A 13,194-nucleotide genomic window follows, 5' to 3' on the forward strand; every position below is an offset into this window, starting at 1 on the left:
CCTACTGCCGGGACCCCACCAGCCGTCAGCCGGGCAGCCAGGATGCAGGGGCTGCTCACAAGACCAGGCCACACAGTGTAGCTGGAGGGAAGGGCCCAGGCCCAGCATAACGGGCTCCAGGGCAACTGTCAGTGGCCTGCATGGCCCGCCCAGCTGCCTTCGGAACAGAAGTCCTTTGCATTCGCCCTTTGAGGCGCGAGTCTGGGAACTGATCTCTGTTCTCCACGGGAAATGAGTCCGGCTCCCCACACACCCTGCTCTCCTGCAGCGAGGGCTGGGTCCCAGTCTGGGGCGAGGCCCCTGGAAACACAGACGGGGGCAGATCCCCTCACACCACTGCCCACAGGGCTCCTGCCCAGCAGGGGACCCCTCGGCGGCTTGGGTCCACCCCTCTGCCCCGAGCCGCCTTCCCGCTGCCCCTGGGCTGTGAGGCTCCAACTTTTCCCCGGCCTCCCTTCATCCGGCTGCAGACTTGGGGTCTCCTCGGATTCCGTCTCTCACTGCCGCCCCCACGGCCCCCACTCCCCTGACCCGAGCCCTGTGCCCTGTCTGCCCTTCTGTTTCCCGTCCCGCGTACAAGGAGACACAGTAAATCTGCCTCTCGTCTCTCCAAGACTGGGTCGAGAGCATGAACACGGGTACAGGTGAGCAGAGCTGGAGGTCGGAGTGGACACAGCGGGGAGGGGTGGGACCGGCGTGGCTCCGAGTCCAGACCAAGTAGACCTGGGTCCTGGGCCCCTGGTGACCAGCTGGGGGAAGACTGGGAGGTCTTTACCGGAGTTACAGCTGCTACGAGGTTCACGTGCAGAAACGCACGTGACGTGCCCAGTGCTGTGCGGAGTAAACAGTAGGCGCTCAGGGATAGGGGTCTCCACCTCCACCTACTCTGTTACCGTCTCCGATGCGTGGAGACAGACGCAAAGCTCCCAGACACGAAGCAATCTGCCGGTGGTCACCTGCCGGCCCGGGCTGAAGCCCCGCGTGCGTCTGGGGTACAGAGCGCCATGGAAACACATGGAATCAAAGGAAGGCTGGGGCTTGGGCCGAGGGCTTAGCCGACCTCAGAGTTGGGCCGGCCAGGGAGTCCCGGATGGTGTGTTGGGGGCCACGGGGTAGGTAGGGTGGGGTGCACACAGACACAGTAAGAGCAGGCCATAAGGGGCAGTGCTCTGTCTTCACACCGGCCGCCAGCCCCCCCGAATTCGCGCATCACCCAACGGTATTCAGGCAAGGGCTCCTGGACGGGGCAAGTCCCAGGGGCCTGGCCTGCCCAGCTTTCTCAGAAGAGGGCCTGTTCCCAGAGGTGCCCCCACCAGGCCGGGGGAAAGGGGAGGGGCGCGTCCCTGGGGCACCTCCAGGACACCCCCCGCAGCCACGGCGCAGGGGATCCGCGAGGGAGCAGGACGGCCGAGGCGGCAGTGTGGACCCCCAGGCACTCAGCAAAATCACTTCTGTCGCCTTCTGTCTGGGGCCCCGTGTGATCGCCACGGCAGAGCCACCAGCCAGCCCGTCTGCAGAAGCCGCGTCCTTGTCACGGGGATAGCGGGAATCCGCTCGCTCCTAGGGGACAAAGTTGACCCTGCGACACGTTCTGGGGCTAAGATTCAAAGTTGCGGCTTGTGTGAACCTCTACGTTTGTGACTGGAATGTTTATAATTTGAGAGCTGACAAGAATCCCGCCCCAGACAGGGACGGTGCAGGGACTTCCGCCTACAGGTGTGATGGACAAGGCCCTGCCGGCCACCAGGGAAGGCGGCTGCAAACACCGGGTTCGGAGGGGAAGGTGCCCGAATGGGCGGGGAGGCACACGGGCCCGGCCTGCGGGAGGGAAGCTGGACCAGAGAGCCCCGCTCCGCGGCCCGGAGCCTGCGAGTCCCAAGGGAAGGAGCCCGAGAGGGGCCGGCAGACCGGACCGCCCCATCCCTGAGCCATGTGCAGGGCGTCAAGCAGCTCAGCGGGGCGCCAGATCTGAGCCGGCCTGTCACCCAGGCCACCCAGCCAAACAGAAGAAAACTCAGTGAAGTCAGAATCCCCACAACTAAGCCGCCTGATGTCCACAACGCAACAGAAGGTCACCAGACACACCAAGACCTGCTGGGACAAAGCCCGTCCTCACAAGGAGAGGAAACCAAGCAAGGCCAGCCTGAGATGGCTGGGACAGGGGACTCACAGACTGGGACTTCCGTGTGCCGACTGGACCACTCCAGTGTCCTAGAACAGTACACGCTCTCGGGGAGCGAGAAACCCCAACAGGGCAAGGGGAGGTCTTGCGTGAAAGGAAACGACAGAAACGATACACGCGGAAACTCTGGAGTTTAAACGTGCAATTTCCGACATTAGAAAAAATTCACAAGATGGCCTTAACAGCGAAGGGAACGTTTCAGAGAAAAGAGTTTTGGGAAAAGATCAACAGACGTGATCTAAGGTGAGGAAAGTGCCGGAAAGAAAATGAACAGAGCTCCGGGGACTTGTACGGGCTACCAGATGGCCAAGTTTATGTGCAGCTGGACGACCAGGCAGGGCCATGAGAGAAGAGGGCTCCACCTGTCACCAGACACTTGCAAAAGCCAGCTGAGGTCAGCCGGATTAGCACAGGGCACAGAAGAGGGCGCTGGGTTGTGACCTGGGGGGGCAGGCAGGACTTGGCCCCGGACGGCCGACCTCTAAGGGGCACACTGTCTGTCACCTGCCACGCATCTTCTGAAGGCCTGTCCTCAGATGACAGGGCCAGACTACAGCTCCTGCCAACCTCCTGCTCATGCCCTCATTACACCCATCTTCCTGAAAGACTTTCCATACCTCCTCTCCCTGTTCGGAAACCATCACTGGCTCCCTAGGACCCCGGCCACAAAGTCTAACCCCTTGGCCCGGCATTCATGGAGCTCTTCAATTCTCTTCGACCACATTTCCCAGGATTCTGCTTGGGGGATACTTCCTTCCAACCTAGAGGGCTTCCTTCCCAGGAATGCCATCGGCCCCAGGCTGTGGCTCCTGCTGGACCATCTACCTAGACACCCCAAATCCCAACAAGACACGTCCAAATATGACCTGTGACGGGTCCTCCTCCCATGCCGCTTTTTAAAATTTTGTTTAATGTTTATTTTTGAAAGAGAAACAGATCATGAGTAGGGAAGGGGCAGAGAGAGAAGGAGACACAGAATCCGAAGCAGGCTCCAGGCTCCGAGCCGTCAGCACAGAGCCCGACGCGGGGCTCGAACTCACGGACCGTGAGATCACGACCTGAGCCGAAGTCAGATGCTCAACCGACTGAGCCCCCCCAGGTGTCTCCCTCCACGCCGCTTCTTCCTGGGGCCCTCAGGGGTTTTCTAGGTAGAAAGGACCTCTGCCCCCCTCCCTGCACTTTCTGCAATGGAATCTCATTCTAGACGTGTGTGTGCTACTCCCTAACAGGCATCAGGGATGCCACAGCTAGGTCCCCCCAGAATGACTGGCGAGCGTCACTCTGTTCCCCGTTCTGCCTTCCCAGGGCTCTGTGTGTGCCCCCAGGCACCTACACCCCAACGTGGGGTCCACTGAGGCCAACGGGGCCCCGGCCTGACCCAGCCCCAGCAGCAGGGTGGACACTGACCTTTGACCCTGTCGCCGCGGTGAAGGGGGATCTCGCCGTCGACCTGGGGGTGGTATGGCTTGACGACGACGAAGAGCCTCCCCGGCACTGCACTGTAGAGCTTCCGCTTGGGCTCTGGGTACTCGAAGGCAGACAGCGTGTCCTTGTTGGCTCCAGGCGGGAAAGCCAGCCTGAGAGGGAGGGGACAGAGGGAGAGGGTCAGGGCCTGAGACAGCACACGTCACACTCCAGGCCCGCAGCCCATCCATTCGTCACAGACACCGTGCCGCTCAAGCGGTCACATAGGAGCCCCCGGTTCTAGATGAGGCGAAGACGTGAAAAGGCCCGGGGGCAGCGTTCGTGGTTCAGAGAACAGTAATTCCAGCAATTCCGCTTCTGGGAATAAACCCCAAAGAACTGAAAGCAGGGCCCCAAACACACGTTTGCATGCCCTGTCCAGAGCGCCACTGCTCACGACGCTGAAAGATGGAAACGACCCAAGTGCCCAGCAAGTACGAACAGATAAACGGTGCGGCCCATCCACACAGCAGACTAACACCCAGCCTCAGAAAGGAAGGACGTTCCCATGTCTGCTACACCATGGATGACCTTGCGGACATCACGCACAGTGAAAGAAGCCAGTCAGAAAAGGCAGGCGACCCTGACGTGGTGCCATCGGAAGCAGGTGCCTGGAGTATCAAATCCCTAAGTAGGATGGTGGGCTGGGGGTCAGTGTCTCCTGGGGACAGCGTAGACGGTGGGTGCTGTGGCCAGGGGAGGGGCTGGGGGTCCGTGTTCACGGGGACGGAGCCTCCACCTGGGAAGACGGACAGTTCTGGAGACGGAGCGTGGGGACGGCCGTATAACAGCGTGAACGCACTCGGAGCCGCGGAACTGTGCGAACACAGGTGAGATCGCAAACTGTATGTGATGTGCACTTTAACACAATTTTGTAGAAAAATAAAAATAAAGGACTGCAGCGAGGCAGAAATCGGGGCAGACCCTGGTTCTCTGGCATGTTATCAGGTTCGCCATGCGGGCACCAGCCACTCCAGGTGCGGAAACACCAGCACCTTCCGTGAGAGCTCTCAGGACGACACTCGTGGCCGCTCCCGGAAGCCCTGCTCACAAGTGTCTCACAAGAGGGGGGCCCCTCCTTTCGTGCTGTACGTTATTTCACAAAGAGCGTACGTTTCCAGGTCGACGTCCAGGCCGGATGGTGAGAAACACCCCGGCCGCCCCAACAGGGGGGCTATGCGTGCGCGGGCGGCGCGTTCACAGAGAAACACGCTGAGGGGCTTCTGTCACGACGTCCCCGCACCCCCGTGACGGGTGGCCAAAGCCGGCCACTTCTGGGCAGCGGAAAGAGAGCACGCCCACCCTCGTTCTTACGGGTGACAACGCGAGGTGTCCTTGAGCCGTCTTCCCGGGACGGGGTCTTTAGGCAGAGCATACACACAAGGTCGAAGCTGGGCAGGGATTTCTAACTGGGGAGCCACACCTGAGTCTCAGGAGGGGCCGACGCGTGTCACAAATTCACGTCCCCAGCGGTGGGGCCCCACTCAACTATGGATACCATGGCCCCTGAGCCCGCGGACGGGGCCTCGAGCTTTCTATGAGGAGGACGTTCGCACGGGCAGGGGTGGGGGGCTGCCGTGAAACAGACTTGCAAGGAGAATTTCAGAAGCTGACGGGACCGCTCACGCTGGGGGGTTAACGTGAACCCTCCATGTTGCTTTGCGCGGTCCTTACCCATAACTGCACCCCTGATAAATGGCACACGCTTTGCTTTGTGCTCATAGAAGTTCACTGAGCAGGGCAGCACTATGTTCTGGGCCCGCGACTCATTCACCGTCGTGACTGAGCGTGGGCTGGGGGGGGGGGGCCGTGTGTCCCCAGGGATGCGATTTCTCCCACGGAGCCTTCGTTGACCAAGTTCAAGCCACAATGGAGGTCACCGAATCCTGGGGGCGCAGGTGCCCCTGTGAACTTGGGTACCACCAGGTGCCCCTGCCCAGTGGGCTCACATCACCTCCTCAGTCACCCTCTCACTGCCTGGCCAGCTACAGATCAATGTGTCTGCACAAGAAAATCCACCTTGGGGTTCCTCTCAAAGACCCAGAGGTTCCTTCTGACGGATGTCATTTATCCCCAGGCATGCCAGGAGCCCTGAGAGGAGTGACTTCTGCAAAAGACATGTCGTGGGCCCCCCCCCCCCCCCCCCCCCACACACACACATTTTGGTCCAAGGTAACAGCTTGGCAAGGCAGAGGACTCACAGAGAGGAGGGACAACCTGGGTCACCTGGCAGTCATATGAAAGAATTCAGGAAAGCCAGAATAGCTAGACCTTGTTCCCACCTGAGAGGACCCCGCCAGCCTTCTGTGGCACCTGCATGAGCTCAGGGTACGATTCATTAATTCAGTCCCCCTCATCTCAGCCAGACTCAGGGCGGCTTGGCCCAAGAGACCAAGGGCTCAGAGGAGAGTAGGGGCATGAGGGGGTCTCCTCTCTGGCTTCTGGGCGCAGAAGGTGAGTCCTGGAAAACAAGGGACCCAATTCCGCTTCAATAGGGAATGTGGCCCCTGGGGCCACTCACCTGCACCAGACGGGTTCAGAAGAGGCTTGGGGTAGGTAGAGAGGGGTGGGCTTGGGGAGAGGACCACACACCAGGGCCCCCAGACCTCTGTAAACTGTGGCTGAAGTGTCCTCGACGCACCTGCCCTGTGTGCACTGAGGGATGGCAGGGGTGGGACCCAGGGCTGGGGCAGCAGGAGGGTAACGGAGAAGAGGCCGCTCCAGACCCCGTCGCCGCACGTTGAGGGCAGCCGTGGTCTGCTCTCGGCCCCGGCCGCCCTGAGGAGGGCGCCCCAGGCAGTGCTCCTTGTCGACGCGCTCCAGCTGTCCCGGATTCTTCCGAGGACGCGGGCCCCCACCCTCGGCCCCCTCCCTCCCCAGATCGGTTCCTGCCTGGGCGGCATTTGAAGGCCTGCTGGGACCCAGTGAGAGACGCCACATCTCCTGCGGGGTCCGGGGGAACCCAGGTGGGGCATCTGTTCCCCGTGAGCCCCACGTCCGGTCAAGCGTGCCTGGTCTGTTCACATCCCTCTGGGCTACGCGCTCCCAGGCCCCCCCGGGGTCCACTTACTACGATACTACGCGGTGCCTGGACTCCCTGAACGGCATCTCCCAGCGTCCGCGTCTTTGGCACAAGCCAGGGTGGGTGCGAGAGGGGACTCCGGCGGGGTCTCTGACGGGCCCCCCTCCCCGACCCAGAGAGGCCTCCGGGCTCCCCTCCCCCAGCACCGTGTCCTCTGGGCGGGTCTGCGCTGTCTTGCCGTGCAGCGGGAGGGCGGCTGTCCCTAGGACCCCCTCTGGAAGGGGGAGGTGCCACTGGGTCCCCGCCTGGAACACTTCATCGCCGTCACAGTGGGTTCGGCATCCACGCCGGACTCCTGACCCGGCGTTCCCTGTGTGACCAGCTCCTTCCCAGCTGCCCCCCTCACCTCCTGCTCTTCCCGACTCTCTCCGGATTTCAGCCGCACCCGGGTCCCTTGTGCTCCTGGACCGCTTCGTCCAAACTGGGCTCCGGCCCGTGGCTCGTGGCCACGGCTGCCCGTGGACCGGACGGTGCCCCTCCAGGTCAGATCGTTCACTTATCCACGTGCTACTTTAGTCCCCGGTTCCAAGGGCAGGGACCACCTCCGGCTTGTCCCCTGCCGTGAGCCCCGTGCCCGGCACGCAGTAGGCCCTCAGCTGAGGGTCTGGCTGCGAGAGGGGACCGGTAGCCACCACTCGCACACTTCCTGCCTCGGGTCTCGGCCCGCGGGGTCACCCCAGGGCACGCCCCCCCGCACCTGCCGCCCGGACCATGGCGCGCTGCGTTTGCGCCCGGCTGCAGGCGCCCGTGCCTCGAACCCCCGCGCCGCGCTATGGCCGCGAGCTGGCATCGTGGAAAAGGCGCCCCGCTGCACTCGCGCCCGGACCGGGCGTCCGCACAGGCCTCCTCAGCGCCCCTTGCAACTAAAACGCCTGCTTGCCACGCGGTCAGACTGTGGACGGGAAGGTCGGCTGGGATCGTCACACGTTCTGATGGGAGCTCGGGCGCAGGCCGGGCCGGGAGCGCTGCCGCAGTCGGAAGGCACGGCCGTCCCGCCTCGTCTCCGAGCCGGTCTCGCGCCGTACGATGTCGGAAAACGTTCGCGTCTCCACCCTGACGCACTTTGAGGCACCAGAGTCCTTCCGGATCCCGTCCCGTGGTGTTAAAGCATCAGCCTTCACGGCCCACTCTGAGAGGACAGTTGGGGAGCGAGACCGTTCGTAGGCCGGGAGCCGGAGCTGCTGTTAACCGTGACGTCGTGGCCGCAGGGCCGAAAGGTCACGATGGTGAGTGGCGGCCCTACTACCCGGGCCTGAGGAAAGTGCCCCGCGGTGTTCACCACCTGAGCCTCGCAGCGCCGTGGACTCGGCACGTCAGCGGCCTCCCCTGCACCCGGCAGAAGCCCGGGGGCCAGCACGTCCACTGTGCAGCCAGCCGGTCGAGGGACAAGGATAGGTCATCGTCCTGGGTCTTGGCGAGAGAGCCTTAGCTGAGCCCCACTCTGGGCTCCTGGAGAAGAGGGAGTTTTGAACGAAGGGACTTTAAAGTGTGATTCGCGTACCCTTTTTCCTCGTTGGCTTTCGCCTCCCCGCCCCCACTTGAATACAAGCTCCTCGAAGACCGTTTGGTCCATGATTTTATCCCAAGGGCCCAACGGGGCTTGGCGCAGCCTAGGGGCTCACTCGCTCTCTGTTGGGTAAACGAAGGAAAGGACGGACGGACAGGTGGGTGGGTGGATGGACGGATGGATGGAGAGATGCGTGGGGGGGGACTGGGGGCGATGGATGGATGGACAGACAGAAGGGATGGGGAGAGGCGGAAGGAAGTGCTGTTGATACTTAAACTGGGGAGGTTTGGCTTGACCACAGCTTCTGTCCCCCAACGTGACGATGAGAGAAAGGAGAGGAACGAGGTAAGGAAAGAGAGAGCAGTTAAGAGCCTGGCAAAGCACCTCCCCCACGCATGTGCGCACGTGCATACGCACCCCACATACTGCACGTGCTTGGTCACCGTCACAGACCAGAGTTACACGGCCGTGATCTTGTCTCAGGGCTGATAACGTTCTCTTTCTAGAGCTATAATACATGATTTCGTGGTCATTTTCTATTTTTAGCTTGACTCTGTGTTGGGGGTGATGGTATCTATCCATCTACCCCTCCATCCACCCAGCTATTTCATTAACCCATCCACCCTCCTCTCTATCTACCTAGACACGACCTACCCATCCATCCATTCACCCATGCATCCGTTCAACCGTTTACCCTCTCATCCATCCATCCATCCATCCATCCATCCACACACATCCATCTACCCATCTATCCACTTATCCATCTATTCATCTGTCCACCCACCTATCCATCTTACCACTTATCTGAACTTCATATTTACCCATCCACCCAAATTTCAAAAGGGACCCTGCCAGATGCCCAGCTGACCTCTTACTACAGATGTTAGACAAGTGACATAACCTCTTAAAGCCTGTTTCCCTCTCTGATAAGAGGGGAGGGTCCACAGTGACTGGAGAAGGAGTCAACAGGAACCAGCCTCTGTAGGTGCTAAGCGAACATTAGCACCATTACCACTCCCTGCTTCTACTGGTAAGTGGGTAACAAGTTACCCGTGTCAGCTGCCTGCTTCCAGCTGGCACCAGAGTGTGCGTCACTGGGCAGAGAAGTCAGAGTGAACACAGCTCTGATCTGGGGAGTTGTTTCCTAAGCCTGTTTGCAGACGGTCAGTTCCCTAGCCCATCAATCCATGCCTGGAAAGGCTTTGTCTAAGAACAGGAATTAGTCCCCGAAGACCAGAGTGTTGCATGGTGTTGGTATTGCCTAGTGCAGTGATGTTGGATCTCCCACAAGAGCTAAAGCATCTTCTCATTCCCCTCTCATTTGAACCTCACTAAGTCCCATGTTGCAGATGGAAAATGGAGTCTCCATAAACAGTGACCTAGACGCTGATACACAGCTGACCTCACATCCCAGCTCCTTGATCCCAGCCCAGGGCTCCCTGCTCTGCGCAGTGATGAGCCCTGGTGACCATGACCTCCCCTGCAGGGAAAGGTGTCTTATGCTCACAACGTCCTCTGTTTATGCACTGTGTCCTCCAGGCTCCAGCTTCCCACGGCAGAAGCCAGAGCAGAGCTCCTCCGTGGCCTGGGGATGGGAGAGCCATCCCCTCCCGGGAAAGGAGGCATGGGGGGACCGGCTGGGTCCCCTGCATCCCGCCTGCACAGTGAGGATGGTCTGAAGTTCCGCACCCCACGCTGTCAACACTTCCCTTGTGCTCCGTCCGAGAACAGCCAGATGCAATTCCAAGCACTTGTTTGGGTAGAAGGGCCAAATCACTGAATTCTCCGTATCAGAAAATTGGGGGGCTGGCTGTGGAGTGACACGGACGAGTGAACTGAGCCATCTCTCAGCTGTCCAGGGTGAACAGGGACCTGGCAGACCTGGGGACCTGCTAAAATCGGGGTTTCCCCAGGTTCCTGGCTCACCCAGGGCGAGTGGGCAGAAGGAGAGTGCTGCAGCTTGGCAAAGAGGGTGAGGCACGTCCAACCCAAAAGGTCCCAAGTTCTTACCGTCCGCTGATCGTTGTGTCTTCAGTATAGAATCTCAGACCCTGCGTCACCCCCTGTGTCATCAGCACCGTCACCTCTCTGCCCCGGGGCCAGGAAGATGCACGGGAATCCTCAGCGCTCACTGCCCTGGGCACGGTGGCCCCGGCGTGGGCTCTGTGCTCTGCCCTGCCTCTGCTGTTCCAGAAACGTGGGGTCCTGAGAAGGGATCTGGGGATGGATGGTCATCAGGATGTCCCATCCTACTGGCCACAGTGACACTAGCTGGGCACCCCTGTGAGCCGGGACTTGGTGGACTCTAGAGACGTGAGAACCACTGGACACGGGCTCCGTCCGGCCGCTCCAACACCCTCCATGGTAACCCACGCTCCGCTGTAGTCGGGCTCCTGCCCGTTTGCAAGCCCAAGGCCACCCGTGGCTCCAAGCAGAAGGGGGCGGTGGGGAGAGGAAGTCTCAGGAGCCCCCGAGGGATGGGGAGCCGCTCTGAACGTGCCCCCTCCCGACACCTTCCGCTGTCGGCTCCAGTCACACTGGACCCCTCACCCCTCCCTGGGCCCGGGGGGCCCACCTCTTTCCCCACTTGGGGGTCTCCCCTCCTCCATGGAGCCCCCCCATCCCCCACAGAGGTCTGAGCCCTGACTTGCATGAGCTCTGACTCCTGGCGGAGGGCGGCTCTGTCAGGGGCTTATGTGTCTCCTGCCCTCACTTCTGGGGTGGGGACACGGCATTCACTTCCACACGGTGAGCGCCCAGAACAGAGGAGATTGGGAATGCACACATCTGTGTGACCGACGGAGGCAGCAAAGGCTGAACGTCCCCAAACGTAGAAGGGGAGAGAGTGGCAGGTGAGGGGTGGCCCGTGAGGTGCCTGGACACTGATTCCTGAGCAGCCAAGATGTACCTGCTCCCCTCTGGTGGGTCCCCTTGGCCCGGCCCCACCTGCCTGCCCGGTGACAGACACAACCCGGGACAGATGTGCCCTTGGCACACTAGGTCAGGCGGCAGTGGGGCAGCAGGAGGGCCACCCGGCGCCCACCTCGCCCAGACCGTACCCCAGCCCTGCCCTCACCCCAGCTGGCTGGAGCTCACCCCCACCCCCTTTCTGGGTCAGGGCAGGCACAGGAAGGGAGCAGCCGCTGTACTGAGTTCTCACTGAGGAAGCCAGGTCCCGGTTCCTCTGGGGGAGCAGAGCTGTGGTCCCCATGCCCCCAGGAAGCAGGGAGAGGGATCGCAGACGTGGAGAGAGACCCAAGCTAGACCCTTCACACCCATAAGCCTGACAAGATGGGCACTTTGTCTCCTGGAAACGGCGTGTAGGGCTAGATGGATTCCCGCCACCCCAGAACCTTCCAGAGCCCATTTCCACCTTCCAAGGAAGGGGACGGGGCCTCTCACTTCTCAAGTCTGCGGCTCCATCCAAAGGCTCTATTCTGTGAGCAGACCTGCTCTGGGATTCGAGGCCCCTGTCTCTGGCTGGCGTTCCTTCCCGGGCGCTCACGGGCAGGCAGGCGCCACCCAGGGGGCACTTACTGGCAATGCTGATGTCACCTTCCCCCAGAGGGCCACGGGCACCTGCCACCCCAACACCTGGACCCCCTTGGATGGCCAGGCCCCCCACACTGGGGGGCTGCCGGGCACCTGCCATCTCATCCATCTGAAACCCCAAAAGCGCCTACATGGCCGCAGCTTCCCGCGGGCAGGTTCTGGAACACGATAGTAACTTGGGTACAAGACTTTGCGGAGGCCCCGCCGGGCTCTGCCCGATGGCTCAGGCTCAGAGAGATGCCACCAGCCGGCCCCGGGCTGCACTGGATCTCTCTGCCTGGACCCAGATGCAGATGTCTTCCCCACTGTGCTGAGCTAAACCCACCAAGAGATGCTCCCTTGATGAGAGGGTGGCCAGAATGCTTCCCCGTGCTGCTGAGACCAGGGCAGCCTGCGAGGTCACTGGAGGGAGGGGTCCTGGCGGGCCCCCGGGTCCTCCTCTCCACATTCAGCTGCTGGGCAACGGGCCAGGCGTCCTCAGGGACGCGGACGAGCCATGCCCGTGGGTGCCACCAGAGGGCGCCGTGGGAGGCAGGGGTGTGCAGAGCCCCGCACCTGAGGCCCACGCAAGGGTCTGCAGGTACAGGGGTTCTGACCTCTGCGGACCTTCTTGCCTCTCTGCTCTGCACTCAGGTCAGCTGGCTCTGGGAGGCCAGCTCCGCGGGGGAGGCTGACCCTGCCCACAGCACAGAGCCCTGCAGGGGAGGGCTCCGGTCAGCCGTGCCAGCAGGAGCCAGGCAGTGGCTCGGGCAGCTGGGGACGCCTTGGTTCTCCCACCCAGCCACTGAGTCTGCACCTGCGGGTCTGGCCACACTGATGCGCCCGCCGTATTTCCGGCTGGGGTTTCTGGGGCCTTAGCTCGGCATTCCAGCAAAAGGGCCCTGCCTGATCACGTTGCTAAGTGTCCGGGATTCCCTGCCGGTGGCGAGAGGGAAGGGAGGGGACAAGGGGGGCCCTGAGGACAAACCCTCGTGTCAGGAGTCTCCCTCCACCGGGCCCACGTGATTTCCTCTGCTTCTCCTGCCTCGTGGCTGGAGCTGTCACCCGGACAGTGGCCCCGGACACCCTCCAGTGCCGGCCCACGGTGGCCACGGGGTCCTTCTGAAGGTCTCGGTGACAGCCAAGAGCGGCAAACGCTTCTGGGGAGCCCACCGTGAGCCACACGTGACCTCAGAACGTGAGCCTGACGGGAGTCAAATTCAAGTTGACCCTCATCACAAACCACCAGCCCCTCGCTACACAGGAGACCGCACAGAACGGTCACGCGTCTAGTCCCACGGAGGGCAGGAGCAGAGCTCAACACAACCCGGCCGTTCGGCACGGGGTCTCCACGGGTGGGGGGGCCTCCGGAGCAGCTACCGTGGGGACAGCGTGTGTAGACGGAGCAGGCTTTTCCCTCCACCACGT

At 61.7% G+C, this 13,194-nt stretch overlaps 1 protein-coding gene across 1 annotated transcript in view; it reads right to left on the bottom strand.

Annotated features, from left to right (window-relative positions):
• SHANK2 (SH3 and multiple ankyrin repeat domains 2) overlaps positions 1–13,194 on the bottom strand; it is a 509,419-nt gene that overhangs the window by 274,722 nt on the left and 221,503 nt on the right. The window contains exon 13 of the mRNA XM_030332233.1: positions 3,590–3,759. Within this exon, the coding sequence (XP_030188093.1) occupies positions 3,590–3,759 (170 nt within the window). The remainder of the gene's footprint in view (positions 1–3,589; positions 3,760–13,194) is intronic.

Source organism: Lynx canadensis, chromosome D1, assembly GCF_007474595.2.
Source record: "Lynx canadensis isolate LIC74 chromosome D1, mLynCan4.pri.v2, whole genome shotgun sequence".
NCBI classification, from domain to species: Eukaryota; Metazoa; Chordata; class Mammalia; order Carnivora; family Felidae; genus Lynx; species Lynx canadensis.